This window comes from Malassezia globosa, assembly GCF_000181695.2.
Source record: "Malassezia globosa CBS 7966 chromosome Unknown mgl_sf_8.1, whole genome shotgun sequence".
Lineage (NCBI taxonomy): Eukaryota > Fungi > Basidiomycota > Malasseziomycetes > Malasseziales > Malasseziaceae > Malassezia > Malassezia globosa.
The window spans coordinates 326,926-343,555 of NW_001849864.1; the positions used below are offsets into that span (position 1 = coordinate 326,926).

At 55.8% G+C, this 16,630-nt stretch overlaps 6 protein-coding genes across 6 annotated transcripts; 3 read left to right on the top strand and 3 right to left on the bottom strand.

Annotated features, from left to right (window-relative positions):
* Positions 1 to 146: 146 nt before the first annotated feature.
* Positions 147 to 2,960, bottom strand: MGL_3238 (uncharacterized protein; the record flags this gene model as incomplete). The annotated part of the gene is made up of 1 exon (XM_001729642.1): positions 147 to 2,960. The coding sequence occupies one exon, from the start codon at positions 2,958 to 2,960 to the stop codon at positions 147 to 149; it is 2,814 nt and encodes a 937-aa protein (XP_001729694.1).
* A 209-nt stretch (positions 2,961 to 3,169) lies between these two features.
* On the bottom strand, positions 3,170 to 4,438 carry MGL_3239 (uncharacterized protein; the record flags this gene model as incomplete). The annotated part of the gene is made up of 1 exon (XM_001729643.1): positions 3,170 to 4,438. One exon carries the CDS (start codon positions 4,436 to 4,438, stop codon positions 3,170 to 3,172), a length of 1,269 nt encoding a protein of 422 aa, XP_001729695.1.
* Positions 4,439 to 4,876: 438 nt separating this feature from the next.
* Positions 4,877 to 6,094, top strand: MGL_3240 (uncharacterized protein; the record flags this gene model as incomplete). The annotated part of the gene is made up of 1 exon (XM_001729644.1): positions 4,877 to 6,094. One exon carries the CDS (start codon positions 4,877 to 4,879, stop codon positions 6,092 to 6,094), a length of 1,218 nt encoding a protein of 405 aa, XP_001729696.1.
* A 413-nt stretch (positions 6,095 to 6,507) lies between these two features.
* On the top strand, positions 6,508 to 8,151 carry MGL_3241 (uncharacterized protein; the record flags this gene model as incomplete). The annotated part of the gene is made up of 1 exon (XM_001729645.1): positions 6,508 to 8,151. One exon carries the CDS (start codon positions 6,508 to 6,510, stop codon positions 8,149 to 8,151), a length of 1,644 nt encoding a protein of 547 aa, XP_001729697.1.
* Positions 8,152 to 8,835: 684 nt separating this feature from the next.
* On the top strand, positions 8,836 to 12,237 carry MGL_3242 (uncharacterized protein; the record flags this gene model as incomplete). The annotated part of the gene is made up of 1 exon (XM_001729646.1): positions 8,836 to 12,237. The coding sequence occupies one exon, from the start codon at positions 8,836 to 8,838 to the stop codon at positions 12,235 to 12,237; it is 3,402 nt and encodes a 1,133-aa protein (XP_001729698.1).
* A 375-nt stretch (positions 12,238 to 12,612) lies between these two features.
* MGL_3243 (uncharacterized protein) lies at positions 12,613 to 16,614 on the bottom strand (the record flags this gene model as incomplete). The annotated part of the gene is made up of 1 exon (XM_001729647.1): positions 12,613 to 16,614. The coding sequence occupies one exon, from the start codon at positions 16,612 to 16,614 to the stop codon at positions 12,613 to 12,615; it is 4,002 nt and encodes a 1,333-aa protein (XP_001729699.1).
* Between the last annotated feature and the right edge of the window lie 16 nt (positions 16,615 to 16,630).

Consider the following 16,630-nt stretch of genomic DNA (forward strand, 5'->3'; position numbering starts at 1 on the left):
ACTTTCACGCACACGGCAGCTTTGCCCTCCTCCTCCTCCGAGGCCACTCAGCTGACTGTGTCATAAATTGTGGACCCATCGCGTCTAATTTTAATTTTTCTCGCCTGCGTTGACCGCCGAGCATGGCCAGCCAGGCTGTCGTTTTTCTATAAACCAGAAGAGACCGTCGCCTTGCTTACGTCATATAGCGGCGCTTGCACAAGCATCCCCAAAAATGTCCGATGGTACATATATGATCGCCAACCTCCACGCATCTGTGACTCGACACGCGCGTCGGCCAACGTCCGCGCGTCTTCAGACGGCCAAGCCCTCGTATCGAGCCAGGTCACAGGGCTCCAGCGCAGTACGTGCTCATGCTGCTCGCGCCTAGCACGATTCTCGAGCTCACGCACTGCACGTTGAAGTGTCTTGGGCTCGTCGGCTAGAACGAGTGCATGCCCGCCAGGCTCCAAGCCTTGCGCAATGTGTTCAAGCTCTGCCATGTAGTGATCAAATAGAAAAGCATGTGGCATGTCGCGTGCACGCTCAGGCATCTCGACCAGCATGCTTTGCATGCTGTATGCTTGCTTGGGTGCACCGCGCACAACACACGCCTCCCGCCCCCGAACTCGGAGCATGTGCTCCAAGGCCTCGATGAATGACGGCGTCGTGCTGTTGCATGTGCTTATGCGACATCTACCATCACCAATCGGCAACAACGCAGATAGCGCATGCGCACGTGCGCGTGCAATTCGGGTTCGCAGCGCATCGGATGACGACACGGCCAGCGTGCCCGGCACATGAAGCTGGAAGAAACAGGTCCCAGAGGGATTTCCTTGTCTCGCACGCGGTCCTGAGACAAGCGACTCATCCACACCATAGCGTGGTGCAAACGTACACTTAATCAGCATGTCAGCCTGTGAGCGAGGGGCTGGCAAGGCCGGCACAGCCTCTGTGTCGAGCCATGTAGTAACAAGCTTGGATATATGCGACTCCAAAGCAGCTGTGCTCAGCGTCGGAAACACATAACTGCTCCGATCCACAACCACACACCATGTCTGTGGGGGTGTTCCAGCCGCATGATGTTTCCATGCTGCCAGTGCATGTATACGGTCACCAGCATGAGCATCCCATAACTCCTCGAGCCAAGCAAGCAGCGCGTGCTCCGAGGGCGTCGGCGGCGCGTTTTTCTCGTGCTGTGGACCAGACTTCCCCAGCGCCTCTACACGTTCGGCGAAAAGAGCATCGAGCATAACCCGGGGGAGAGTCGTATGTCCCATCAAAAAGTACAAAGCGATTGCTATCGGGAGCTCATCGGCATTGTAGCAAGCCAACACATGAGCATGCAGCGGCGCATCCACTTTGAGAATTCCAGAATGCAACGCTGTGGTGATGCAACATGTGTCCGTGTGTGGCACGCACTGGAGAAGCTCACGTTGGACTGCATCTTCCAAGCCGCGAGTCACTTCCACGCACACTGGAGGCATCTCTCGGTCAGACACATTGTGTTGTGGGCGCGATGCGTAGGGTATATTGCCGAGAGATATGCCAGGTGAAATAGCGCTGGATGATGATGCATCTACCCGTCGATGCGCGCCGCCCTTTCCGAGCCCCAGGGCATCGTGGCCAGCATGGTGTTCTATGAGTGGCAACGACGGGAGTCGCTCGTGCTGCGGTGGAGCGTCAGGATTTTGCCAGGTCGTTGTGCATGCCCACCATGGCAACTCATCTTCAAATACCCACGAGTCGGTCCAGTACTTGATGGCATGAAGATAGATAAACAATTCACCTGGTGCAGGGTCGGGTAACAAGGGAATGTGACACACACTGCAGGTATCGGAAGTGGCAGTGGCAGCAGCCTCAACGTCCTTCGCGCCATCAGTGCCCTTGTTATCTTTGGTGTTGCTATCGTCGTCATTGTCATGCGCTTGACAAAATGACGGCCGGTATGCTGGCTGTCCGTTGGGTCCAGGCACATAGATATCCTCGTATCCCAACTGTCGATTCAAAGCGCCAAAAAGGACCTGATCGCGCCAGCGAGCCCAGCCTTCCGAGTCGTCCCGCTGGCCTTTTAGGGCTGTCAATACACGCTCTACCTCGACATTGCCAGACTCGCCACCCACTCGCTCGTAGTGACGCGGCTGTGCAGTTGATAGCACGTCACGATCCACTGTCGCCCACACAGGATGATTGTAAAGGGGGTCATTGCTGATGGCATGGCCGAGCCATTGCGCATGTACGCGGATCTGGTGTGTGCGACCGGTGATCGGACGACAAACAAGCACACTCGAGTCGGTGGCAGCGTCATATGAGAGACGCTGGAACAGGGTTCTACACTCTTTGCCCTTGGGATGTACGATGTTCAGCCCGCTTTGCCGATCGACACTTAAAATTGGCTCGGTGCAGTCAACGATGCCATCAGGAAAACGGCCTACGACTCGGCACACGTATGCCTTGTTCACGAGCCCAGCATTAAAGTCATTGCCCAGTTCACAGGCAGCCTCTTTCGTCGTAGAGCAAACCATGATACCTGAAGTGAGTCGGTCCAGCCGATTGCTTGTGTACAGGTTCTGAAGCTTTGCCTGCTCTTTCACCATTTCCACCAACGTGTGATGATGATATCGGCCAGTCGCATGCACAGGTATGCTTCCTGGCTTGACAACAACGATGCGGCCTTGGCTATCGTCTCGGTGAAGGATGCGCACCGGCGCATTCGTAACAGCAGGCTCATGCCGGTGTACTCTGTTGACAAGAAAGTCGTTATTTTGGATCTGATACGTCGGCGTTACTGGGTGTCCATTTACCGTGCACAGTCCATGATGGATGGCCCATATGTAGTATTCCTTTGTGCGATCGCGAAACTCTGTCGTGAACACTTCTAGGATCTGGCGACCATACCAGCGAGTCTTTGCACGAGTCTTATACTCGTGCCAATATGGAGGAAGGCGTCGCAGACCAGGCGTCGCCATTCGCTCCGTCATCGCGCTCAGATCTAATACGAAATGAAACGAAAATAGTCGTTGCCGATGACTTTAGTTAGGATACCTGTACGCACTGGAAAATTATGCCACCTGTTTGGTTAGTCATCAAAAAAGGTCGATGAAAGAGAGACAGAGAGAATCATGTGGAGAACCAGGGGGCTGATGGGGCCTGCAAGCACTCATGAAACAAAATTACGCTGCGTGGCCGGTCAGCTTGTCGGCGGGTGCGTGAAAGGGCCCAGAGAAACTGAGTCCTGTAAAGAGTCTTGCTGTGCCATCTCGTGGATGCGAGTAGGTATTTTTCGGACGCACAATGCAAGCTGCGTTGGGTCCACGTACATATCGAGGTGGGCCTGCACGACATGGGCAACTTTTTGCTTGTCGAGCGGGCACCTACCAAGTTCGTGGCGGAATACAAGACTTGTTCCAGCATAGGCTGTCTGAAAGCAAGCAGCATGATCTTGGTTCTCGCGCTCCATGCCCCTGCCGGATAACTGGTATTTCACGAGTTTCTTGATCAATGTGCGATTAGTTTGCTCAAGTGATGCGTTGTGCTCCATAGGAGCACTGGATTCATCGGCTGTCATTGGTGTGTAAGGCACGACTGGTTTCCATGTAGGAGAGCCCATGCGCGGCTGTGGCGTAGGCTTATAACTGGTGTAAGAAAGGTCAGTCTTCGTAAGGATTTTGTCCACAGGGTGTCTCGGGGGGCGTTTTTCTCCGCGCCGTCCAGGCGTAGGCGGTCGACGCGTGTGATGTACATCCGGCAAAGATACGTAAAGTTGTCCACGCTTTCCAACACGTGCATCAGAGAGAGACGGCGGGGACAACACCGCAGCTGGCGTTTCATCATCACGTATGGGTATTTTGGGTCGATGTACGGGAATGCGCGGTGCTGGATCATCGGGCCGAGCGGAAGGCGCGCGTGCCCTAGGTACAGGGCGCCCCACGACAAGGTCTAGTTGGCCATCAACACGTTCGCGCGGACTCACAAGAAGCTCAAGTACACTGTTGTGTGCACTCATTGCAGAGAATGGCATGGTGGGACGAGAAGATGGCTCGAACAAGAGTCTCAGAGTCGGTGAAGGTGCATGTTGTAGACAAAAGAGCTGCTCCATGTACGCCTCGGTCATATCCTCAGTATCGTCTACTTGGAGGACAATGTAACCAGATGCCTCCATGTCTGAGTCCAGCCGATCCAAATCATTCGTCACGAGTGCACGCAGCGGATGATGTCTGACCATTTCAAGAGCCAAGCACAGCTCAGCTTCTGCTTCTAACGGGGCGTGTGAAACGCGCGAATCAGGTTTTTCTTCTTCAGCTGATGTTCCTCGCAAATGCGCCCAAGGGTGCATGGTCGTCACGATACTAATGCCTGGAAGCTGTGTGCCATCGTGCAAAACCACAACACCTTTCCACAGAACGCGAACATTAGCCGATGCCTCCTCGTTACCTTTCGCCGGCATCGGATGGCTCATAAATGAACCACGGCTCGTTGGCTCATGCGGGTGGAGCGAGAGAAATTTTGTGGCCCAGAGGCAGGCCATTTGTGCCTGCCTAGTCGCCTCGGAAAATTGAGTGTGGTTGCTTGGAGAAGATCCGCTGCAAGTCAAATCGACACGACGCAAATGTGGAGACCCACCTACGTACCAAAGCTTGTTGCCACCACTGACCAACCGGCTTGAGAGTGAACGGCAGGTCGGCCATTTTCTGGCAGTCTCTTTGAAATGCCACGACGGCTCGCACGGGTGGATTTGACTCGGTTGGTATCGAGTGAGCCGGTACAAAAGCTCGCACATGCGGCCCCACCGTCATCCTCGACCGTATTTTCACCGCGGACCAAATTTGAATTCCCACTCAAGACGCCGTCCTGGTACATTGGACACATGCACCGGGCTATGCGTTCGTTTCCATCTATGCTCGCACGCACGCCACCCCCATTGGTAATTGAAGTGAGAGATGCTCGATTGCCGTTTACGAGTATTAACCCGAAATTCGAAGAGGCGCTGCAAAGTGCGCCATCGGCGAAGGAACGCGTACGTATATCATCCCAGACCTACATGAGCGGCTGGGCAGCACGACGCCTTGTTGTATATACGAAACGCGATCAGATCGAGCGCGCTTGGGAGGGTCCTATTGTCCGTGCACTAGCGAAACACACGCACGATGACCACGTTATGTTCGTCGACACACGCAAGAAGAACGACGTGCAACGCGTGTATGACTGGGTATGTGCGCGAGCAAAGCTGCTAAGCAAGGCCGCAGCAAAAGCAGGGGTGCGGCAAGCCTCCAACTCAATGCGGCATTCCCATTTGTCTGGTGCAGCTCGATACACATCCACTCCTGAGACAGGTGTGCGCCTTCTTGTGGTGGGCATGCCCAATGTCGGCAAGAGCTCGCTGTTGAACGCATTGCGCTTTGTGGGTACCGGGAAAAAAAGTGCAGCAAGCACACATCCACATCCTGGACATACACGCAAGGTTACAGGCACAGTGCGCATCACGCCCAGTGCGCCATCGCTTGCTCAGCTGGACATGAGTGAGGGGATCGACATGAAACGCCTCGTAGCTCGTGAGGCGCATAGGCCCCCATCCGTATATGTGTACGATACACCGGGGATCATGGTTCCGTTCCTTGGATCTGCAGAACATGGCGGTCCAGAACGGGCGTTGAAGCTCGCTATCACTGGATGCATGAAGCAGACGCTGTTCAGTGCCGAGGAGTTGGCTGATTATTTGCTTTTCCGGATGAATCGACGCTATCTGTATGCGCGAGCACATGGCAGTGATGCACTTCCTGCTTATACGGCGCTTATGAGCGAACCAAAGCTCACAGACGATAACACCGAGTTCCTCTCTTGCGTTGCGGGAAAGGCGCCTGGAGCGCGCCAGCAGGGGGGAACTATGAATCTATCCGTGGCAGCCGAGTTTGTCATTTCGCAGTTTCAGCGGGGCGTCCTCGGCAGTCGCGAGCTCGACCTGGCCTTAAATGAAGAGGACTTGCCACCGTCTATATCGCTGTCGACCTCTTCGTCAACCCCAGCGGCACCTTCCATGTCATTAGATGATCAGGTGGCAGTGCGACTTTTGGCGCATTTGGCCTCCGTGAGTCAAGACCTGCAGGAACCTGCATAAATCAGCTGCGTTCTTTCCCCCTTCTTCCTCCCCTGCCAAAGAACCGCAGAGTAGGTTCGACTCCACCCATGTGACTGACATTCACGAGTAGATATCATAGAATATACCCCAACATTTTATGGAGTGTCATCAGATGCAGGAAACGCCAAGCGCAAAGGAGCGAGCGAGCCAACGAACGAGTGCATCAAGGTCAATCAATCTACCTCTTTTCTTGTTCGGTCTTCTCTACATACTTCATCTCAGAGCGTGAACCAAGTGAACACGCGCTGAATTGTCCTTTTTCACTCACTTCCGCGACCTGCACGCAAACCAAGTGCGGAACGTGTGCGACAGGTTCTCAGAAGCTGATCTCTCATCAGTGGGAGTGCGTCGTCGCTGAGTTTAGTGCGACGTCAACGAGTCTTGGTAAGTGAATGCGTGCAGCGTTGGGTGTGTGGGCTGTGCTTGGGTGCACAAGCGTCGGATCTATATACGCTCTGCAACAGCATAGTCATGCCCTCAGCGAAGAAGTGTCTGCTCCGACAGTGAGCAGCGAATTTCCAGATCCCCTACATCATCATTACCATCAATACCATCATCGTCATATTCGGGTATATCCACATGCTAGCTCAAGCGTGTGGCGGCTCCGCCGGCTTCACCAGAATGCTAACCGCGATTGGTGGGAGCCCGATAATATCTTAGCGCAAGGTGACTCACTGCTGTCATCATTAGTTGGTGGTGAATTTACGACCATCAACAAAGATTCGAGTGCACCTGGCAGCAGTCCGACAGTGCATCCTAACAACCACCTGCTCTCATCGCATGAGTTTACGACAATCAACAAGAATTCAAGGGCTTCTCCTACAGACGAGGCGAGCTCGTCTGCTGCATCCAAAGTGGCTTCTCAAACGTCGTCATCTGGTGATGACGAGGACAAAGAAACCTCAAGCCAAGTACCTACAAAAAGCTCTACGTCGCGTAGTGTGGCGTCTTCTACACAAACACAGGAGGATTCAAGTACGCCTGGTGCTGTGCAGTCGACATCGTCAACGACCATGAAGCGTTCTAGCCGATCATCGTCGCCCACGTCTTCCTCATTGTCGTCGTTGTCGTCGTCGTCTTTGTCTTCATCCTCGTCTACAGGCAATGGCGACAATGTAGAGCGTACGTCAGCGACACCATCGGCATCTTCTCAGGAAAGTCTCGCAAGTTCCCAAGAAAGTTCTGTTCGATCGCCGTCGTCACGAGCATCATCTGCTCCGATGCCCACAACATCTGATGCTGACGATGAAAGTGCAAAGGCTCAGCCATCCAGCTCGTCCGGTACGCCCGGCTCTCAGTCTCCAATGGATCCTTCGCAGCATATGAGCAATGCAGACTCGGATGGGCATGATCATACCGGGCTTATTGCAGGAGTCAGTACGGCTGGTGGCGTGGTGGTAGCGGCGCTTCTTCTTTTCATGCTGTACTGGCTCTGGAAGAGTCGGAAGTCAAGAGAGGAAATTAGTTATCCCGATGTAACGCATGATTCTGCGATTTCGTCTTCTCCATTACCGGCGCGACAGACGGGTGGTGCAGGATTTGAGATGGAACATGACCGCGTATATGATGATGACGTGTTTAGCCATGCAAGGACGATCAAGCCGATGGATTCTTTTGGTGACGAATCGATGATGCAAGCACGCTCAGGAGGCGTCCCCGAGTCGTATGTCAACGTTCCTGATGAGGTTTCACGGCCACCAAGCTACGAACAGCAGCCCTCCACTGCGTTAACTCAAATGGCACCGGTGCGTCATCCACCGAGTCTGATTCCAAGTGGGCCCCCGCTGGAAGATGTACAGCCGTCCCTTCCACCCCAGGTTGATAGCACAGTGCCGGCAAAGTCAGGGACAAGCCAGCATGTACCTATTTCTATGCCCGAAGCTGTCACGGAGGAGCAAGGGAGACATGCCAGCGCCACATGCTCTGCAAGTACGGTGCCCCGTATCAACACTTTGTTGTCGGTGAGTTGTATCCCGACACGTCTTTCCAGTCGTACTACGATGCACCCTGCCCCTCGCGAACTGTACCATGGTTAATGCAAATGTTTGCAGGCTGCATGTGTGAGTGCACGGGTCATACCCAGATTCGCTGCTAATCATGCAAGTGTCGCGGCGCCATGGGGGTGGACCAACCACTTGGCATTTCTTCAGCCTTGCATTCGTCATACATCCTCTATTTCATGAGCTTTTATCTTGTCAATTCTTTTTCGCATGCTAGGACCTGCGGCATTTTTTTTTTCTTGTTTCATAGACACACACATTCGTAGTAACTTTGGGACCCAACATCATTGACGAATTTAGCCCCCGTACGAGCCAGTACTTCTGATCTTCAGTTAATAATGTCGATATCTGTCTCCACATCGTGAGCGAATAGTCGCATGGACTAGCCAAATAGGCTCGCGCCACCGAGGTGATGAGGTTGGAATAGCAAGTGGCAACAGGCATGAATCTCATTGGCTGCAGAACAAATGGCATGCGGTCTTGTTGGGCGTCGCAGGACCTGAGGAAGGCTTTCTTCCACAATCCAAGTAGGTTGGTTGTGCGCGGCCGGCGGCTGGTCTGAGCTTGATTCAGAATTCGCGCTCAAGAAAGAACGCACCCAGTTGGACGATCACGAGACCAGTCGGATCAGATCTTGGACGCCAAACAACAACGATAGGATTTTGGTTTGGCACGCGCATTGCCATTCTCGACCTGAGCCCCACTGTGTGAGAAAGTGCCATGTTGCCTATGGTAACGATGCCTGCACCATCGACGCCTCTAGGGGATTATTCTGCTTTGAGGCGCCGATTTACGGTCCAAGGCTCGCCCACGGATGGTCCACCAGGCGAAGCGACTGAATCACCCAGTCGGACCTCGTCACCAACATCGCAGCGCCGCATGTCGAATCTGTATCGGGTTCTTCAACGGCGCCCCAGTCACTCGTCGCTCAACTCTGATCAAGGATCGGCGCCGTTGCCGAAGAGTCGACATCGCGTCACATTCCGTGGAGCTGGGCCACCCAATACCTCTTCAGGACGCGACAGTCCTTTGAGGATGGTGTCGTCGGCGCATCAGGATGCGTCCCAAATACATACGCAGACGCGGTCGCGGTCGCCGTGGCGCGTAGCATCGCCCACCATGCCGAGCTCATCTCGCTTGCGAAACTACAACCCATTTGCTCGCACCAAGCCTTCAGCGGGGCAGGAAGATGATATTTTCCACGACGCGATCTCAGACAACCAGACGCGCCCATCGTCACCCTTCATGAGTGTGACGCGTCCGCACACTGGCATGGGCATGCATCCATCCGATCTTAGGCGCTATGTCTATGATACATCGCCATCAATGCCATTTGTTGACGCGCGTGTGCGATCGTCGGCATCGGCACCGACATCCATGACGCAGCACTATCTGTCAAACAATGTCGTTCTGGTGGTTGAGCCAGCGCATTGCGTGCTGAATATGTTTGGTGCACTGCAAGTGACCGGCAACTATTCGTTGTCCGGCATGGTGCGAGTGAGTCTTCCACATTCCATGGACAATTGCCGTGCTGTCGATGTCCAATCACTTCAGGTCTCTTTTACGGGCTACTCCGTGTACATTGACAGTTCAGGCCGATTTTCCTCTGTTCGCCTATGCGACTTGAAACAAGAACTTGTACCGACTCGAGCGACGCTGCAGCTTCCTCCGGATGGAGCGCCCATGTACGAGTGTGAATTTGACATGTTTGTTCCGGGGTGGCTGCCTGCATCGTTCAGCACCCGCTCTGTCTGCACGTTTTACAACTTGGATGCAGAAGCGACCTTGTGCGATGTGCTGTCGCAGGACCTTACGTCGGCAACCACTGCCATTGATGCTACGACGTTGACGCCTGCTTTCTCAACGGGCAGCCGACGTGTGAGTAAACCCATTCACGTTCACAGTGTGCCAAATCTTGTGGTGATTCAACGCAGCCGAGAAGTCGTACCGATTCCCGTTGCACAGACGGCTGCATTCCTTGGGCCTGACGTGCCCATTACGTCGAATCCATTCCGCCGTGAAACGAATCCGTTCCGCCACCTATTGCGTGCAGAAGGGCCTGAACCGCCATTTGCGACGTCCTCATCAACGTCCTCATCGTCCATCTCTGCAACGACACCACCCCAGGCATTGACGGCGAACTTGCCTCCCTCATCGGACCAGTCCGACGGCGGCCGGGAGTCGACGAGTCTGCCCACGCCCACGCCGAGTCGCACGCAGCGGATGAATCGTGCGCCTCTTCGTCACCACACACACATTGCGAAATTGCATATGCCGACGCCCGTGACGATCAATGGCACCACGCACACATCATTGCCTGTGAAGTTGTGCTTGTCTGTACCGGCGTATTCAAGCACGCATGCTACTACACGAGAAGAGCAACCGCCGCTCATATTTGGCCTGCAAGCGGAACTGGATTCCCTCTGGCAGCAGGCCAAGGCATGGTGTGATGTGCGTATCTGTGAAATGGAAGCTGTGTGTGTGCAGATGGAGAAGTACAGCTCATCGCTCTCGCGCAGCTACTGTACGGCCTTTTCGCTCGATGTGAATGAAACGACACAGATCCCTTCGTCCATGCTCCCTTTCTTTGACGATGTGCCGATCCACGCTGGTGTGTGCACGCCTCAAAGCTCCATGGTTGCGCAGCCGAACCGGATGCCGCAGCCGTATTCACGAGCGCTCGTGGAGAACCGCGTCCGTCTAGAGCAGACAGGCCACCAGCCATCCGAGCGGCAAAACACGATTGAACGACTGCGTGCATATACGGTGGGGCCTCTGCCAACGATGCGTGAACGGCAGGCGAAGGATGAGCGCCGTGCAGCGAAAGACGACAAATCACAGGCCAGTAGTACCCCTCGACGAAGACGAACCGTGACGAATGCCTTGTCGCGCTTGTCGATGTTTTCTCCACAGCGTGACTCGGCAGCGGGATCTGGAGGATCATCTACAACTCACACATCGAACTATGGAAATGGTGCTGGCACCGGTAGCCATGGCGGGCTGAGTAGCATTTTGCATGGTGCGTCATCATCGGCCGACGACGGCGCGCATGGCACGACTCTCGACACAGGAGGAGGAAGTACTGGGAATGCGACTGAGAACACGAAAGCGTCGTATGTGTTTGACGGGGAAGACGGCTGTGGCTTGGCTTTGAGCCGGAAGCGTGTGCGCTTGTCGTTTAGTCTGCCACTCGTGCCGAGTCATGGCTTCATGGCCCTCAAGTACAACACACCTCAGCTCCTGCCAGATTATGAGAGTCCGCATATGCGCATCCGACACAAGCTCAAGGTCAAGGTGCGGTTCGGCTTCGGCTCATCTTTGATTGGCACACCTGTCGGCATGCAGAGCGTGGTAATGAGTGTGCCAGTGCGCTTTAGCGAGGCGCCACCGAAAGAGGCACTCTCGCAGGCGCCACCGCTCGTGCTGCCGAAGCAAGCACGAACATATGTGCCATCGAACGGCGCGCCTAACGCGGCATTGCCCCCATCGTACGTGCATGCGTCGTATTCGACCATTGAGGGCGCACAGGGGCACAGCAGCTATCTGCCGGCATACACACAATTGTTTCGTGAAGACGGCTCGCGTCTGGAGGACGATGCTGAGGTGCTGCCTCCGTACCCTGATCAACCACCGATTCCCGTGGCGGCCGATCAGCATATGTTTGCGGCCCAGCTTGCAGCCGCGCTGTATGTGGTGCCAGAGCGTGATCGAGAAGCAAAGACGCCAGCGGCTATAAGTATGCTGGATGCATTCAACGCAGAGGATCAGGAACTGTATGAAATGGCCCAGGAGGTGGACGACGAAATGATGGATGAGCGGCTGGCCAATGATGAGGTGCCGTTCGAAGACGACGACGACATGACAGCAGCACGCACGGCCCGATCTGGCGCAGACCATGATGGTGGTGCAGGCTCGCCGCTACTTGAAATGCAGGCGACAAATGACTCCACGATACCTCGTGCCATGGACATGGCTGCCTCACCCATGATGATGGTAGGGTCGCCCGCAAGTCTGCATGATGTAGCCCATATCACTCATGCTTCGACGTACACGTTGATGGATCAGGCGCATACGGTAAGTCCATCGCCACCGCTTGTGCAGCCAAGAACCATGTCTGGATGAGACCATTGGACAGGCGTTAATGATGATGCTGCTGCTGCCCCTGCTACTGCTACTGCTACTGCTACCAGAGACACTGTCCTAGACTTGGGTCCAGTGCCTGCAGCTTGATCGTGCCCGCCCCGCTTGGGTGCGTTTAGCATCAAATGTATGCGAGTATGTGCGTTTATGCGTGCATGTGTAAGGACAAGCACGCTGGCGGGGATGGGGGTGGGAAAAGCACCACGCACACCTGTATCGCTCTTCTCTTCATCTCGTCAGCCTCTGACTCATGCTATTCAAGCAACTCACATCTCGTTGCCAAGCGACCCTACTTTCCGCTAAAAAGTTCCCGGTATACCCTTCTTCACCTACGTTACGTAGCATAAAACATTATCACTATGCGGCTCCGTCTACATCGTCGACCTTGGCCAGCAGACGATCTTTCGGCGGCTTGAGACCCTCGCCTTCCATGCCGTCTGCCAAAGCCTCGATCTTTTCACGCGACAACGTCGACTTGACCAGCAGCTGGGCCATGAAGCCATATGCGCTGGGCGCGTCCATACTGGTGTCATCGAGGATCGTTACTTGTGGCTTGAAGCCATCCACAAGCATAGATTCATCGATCAAAGAGCGCTCAGCAAGTGCATGAAGCAGCTTGCATGCATCGTCGACGTTTTCCTGCTTCTTGTCCAGCACGGTCGTGACAAGGGCGTCCACGAACGCTGCACGGTGTTTAGATGGAAGGAGCTCAATGGACTGCACACCCTCGCTGAGATCGCGGATGGCCAAGTACTCCTTGACGTCATTGCTAATCTTGCGCTTGATGTCGTCGTCCGAGGGCTCAGAAGCACCTGCCTCCTCTGCCGATGCCGAAGACTCGTCATCAAGCGGCTTGGTCCGTGGCTGCAGCTGCAGCTTCTTCCGTTGGCCTTCCTCACCAGCGCTGCTGCCGCTGCCGGTGCCGCTACCGCCACCAGATGTGCCGCCTGCACTGTCGCCCGTCAACACATTGAACATATTGGGCGTGGGCGACATGCTACGCTCGTCATCCTTTTGGTTCCGGCGGTTGAAGACGCTCTGTGGGCCACCGCCCAGCTTGCCACTGGCCGAGCGCTCAAGACCCTTGCCGAATCCAGAGAGATCACCAGCACGGCCCATGCGTGACGGCGGTGCATTGCCGACGGTGCTCCAGCCATCATGCGACGTGGCACCTGGGCCTGACGCTGCTGCATCAGGACCGCTACCAAGCGCGTGTCCACGCGGCGGGCCACGACGAGAGCCGCTGCCGCCAGGGCCGCCCCGCGATAGGGAGCCAAAGTCGTGTCGAGTGAACTTCTCCGACTCTTTTTGCTGCTGTTGCTTTGCAGCTTCAGCGTGGATCTCGGCAATGGTTTTTGGTGCTGACTGGTCGTGACGCGGCACCCAGTTGTCGTTTCGCAAGTCGACGACGTCCATGAGCATAAAGCGCATGCGTGAAGAGAGCGCCGGACTCTTGAGGATATCGTCGATCCGCTTGAAGTACACATCCATGCGGCTCTTGTGGTTACCGGGCGCGGCATCGAGCAGATAACCGACCGTCGTCAGAAGACGGCAAACGCTCTCGATTTCGTCTTCTTCAGGCTCCGTCGTCGTGCGCAACAAGCGCACAATGCACGTGTGCATGATCCGTGGCTGCAGCATCTGGAGCTTGAACAACTCACCGACAAACTGCACAAGACCCAGGCCACGTCGCTTTGCCTTTTGTGCCTCGTAGTATTCGTCGGACATGAGCTCCAGCTCTTTTTCCGATCGATCCTCTTTTGCAGCGGCCCAGCCCTTCTCAAAGTCGCCCTGGCACCACGTGAGCAAGTACTTGCGGAACAGCATGCCGCCGCGGTATTCCTTCTGCTCCTTCTCGTCCAGCACGTCGTCGCGGATGTCCGGGTTCAGGTTCATCTGGATCTTGGCGCACAACTGCGCGTACATTTCGCTCCAGGCCGACTCGTCAATCGCCTTTTCAAATACAAGCGCAATGACTTGACGCAGCGTACGACCGTCAGTCTCGTTCGTCGACTCATTCGCGTAAGCGACGATCTGGTCACTGATGGAATCAAACTTCTCGATCGTAAGCTTGTTCAGCAGCGACTTGACCTTGCGTTCGACCACTTGACTATGATCCATCTTGTCCTTCTCACGGCCTTGTGGTCTCCAGCGGTTTTCGGAGAAGGCAAGCGGCGCAACCTGGTCCAGTGGGATGGTCGGTCCGCCCTTCTCGGGGGGATTCTCGCGAGGACGTCCTTCGCGCTGGCGGCCGCGGGTGGCCTTCGGCCGGCCGCCCATAGGAATGCCTGTGCCCATCGTCTCGCGTGATGGAATGGGTCCACCGCTGCCGCCACGCGACAAAGCATGTCCACGCGAGCCTGATTGGAACGCACCCATGGGCCCACTGGATCCGAACGCGCCACCGCCGCGGGCTGACGGCCCGAACCGGTCGTCGCCAGCCTTGCCAGCGCCGCCGCGGCCTCCGCTGCCACTGCCACCGCCAAGACCGCCGCGGCCGCCGCCCGTGCCACGTCGTCCGCCGCCGCGGCCAGCCACGCTCTCCATGCCAATGGAGGCGAGATCCGGGAGATTGAACGGCTTTTCTGAATAGACGCTCATGAACTGAAGCAAAAAGTCACGGTCATAGCGGTATTTTCCAGGGGCAGCTTCCTTGTTCAGCTCGGCCTGGGGCGGATGCACATCTGGTGGGTACGGAACAGATGACAGGTCCTCGATGGCTCGCGCGTGCTCAATAGCTCGACTCGGTTCCGAAGACGACGGCTGTGTGTGCTCGTGCGTCTCTGACTGCGCTGATTTGTGGCTCGCGTCGTCTGACGCCTTGGCACCCGTCTCAGACTCGGATGGCTCAGAGGCGGTACTAGTTGCAGCGGTGACAGCAGGCGTAGCAGATGCAGCTGCATCGGTACTGTGTTGTGGCTTATCACTGCCAGCCTCCAGTGCAGCCGTTGAAGGTTCTTTTGGCTCGGCCGCTTTAGCGTCAGCGGCTTTGGCCTCCGCTGCTTTGGCTTCAGCCGCCTTGACTTCGGCCATCTTGGCTTCGTCGGCCGCTTTCGCCTCGGCCGCGGCAGCCTCTTCAGCACGTTTGGCCTCTTCAGCCTTACGTGCTTCCTCCTCAGCCTTACGTGCCTCTTCCTCGGCTTTCTTCGCCTGCTCTTCGGCCTGACGTGCAGCCTCTTCTGCCTTACGTGCCTCTTCTGCCTTGCGTTCCGCCTCCTCTTTCTCTGCCTTACGTGCCTCCTCGGCCTTGCGAGCTTCTTCCTCTTCTTGCGCCTTCTTTGCCTCCTCGGCTTTGCGAGCCTCGGCTTCCTTCTCCATCTTGAGGCGCAAAACCTTCTGTTGGAAATCATTTTGTGTCTTTACGCGGCTCTCATTCGAAATGTTCGAGCCCGCCGCCTTGGAGGTGTTTGTTTGCGACGAATGAGCTGACGATGAGCTATTCGACGCTGCAGATGCGGAACTCTTTGACTCAGCCGATGCCTTTTTGAGCTGTGCAAGATCAATTTCCGTATGCGTTTCTGGGTTCACGATGCGGAGAGCCTTGCTCTTTTGTGGCTCAAACATGCGGGCGCCTGCATTCATACCAAAAGCAGAGGCGCCCGACGCCGTTGGCGCTTGGGGCAAGGGTGTCGGCGCATAGAAGCCAGCAGCACCATCGGGGCGCGACATTTGCATGGTGCCGGGCCTGGGCGACACATTCGGAGGCATCATCGATGGCGAGCCGGGACCTGCACCGCCCGCAGCAACTGCGGCGGCTGCCTGACCCCATGGCTGCTGAGGCTGCGCCATGTATGGATATCCACCCGGGCCGGGACTCATAGGATAGCCCACTTGTGGATACACAGGCGGTTGTTGCCAGGGCGATACGAATGGAGGTGGATTGGCGCCGCTCATCGCTGGCTGCTGAGATGGCTTGGCATGCGGTGGCGGTGGTGGACGTACTGATGACTTTTGCGCCGGAGGAGCGGCAGCATTCGCAGGTGGCGAGCTGTGCTGTGGCGCTGCAGTTGGTGTCTTTTTGGAGCTTTGCGAAGAGCCTTGGAACAACTTCTGGAAATCCATGTGTTTCTTTCCGCCAGCAAAGCCAATTTTCTTTTCATGTGCAGCGCCACTTTCTGCCGATACGCTGCCGAACACGGTCGGATGTCCGCCACGCAGATGTTCGCCTGCCGTGGGTTGCGCAGCAGGTGAAGACGACATGACAGCATGCTGGTCATCGACCGTGCCGAAGTTGATGCCTTGCGGTACTGCATGCGCGGCATTCTTGGGCATGCTGACAGCGCCTTCAGCGACCTCGCCACGCGAGCCCTTCATATGCTTGCCTGATTTCGGCGTGGCTCGCTTATCAGGGCCACTCATCAGAACAAATCAAGTC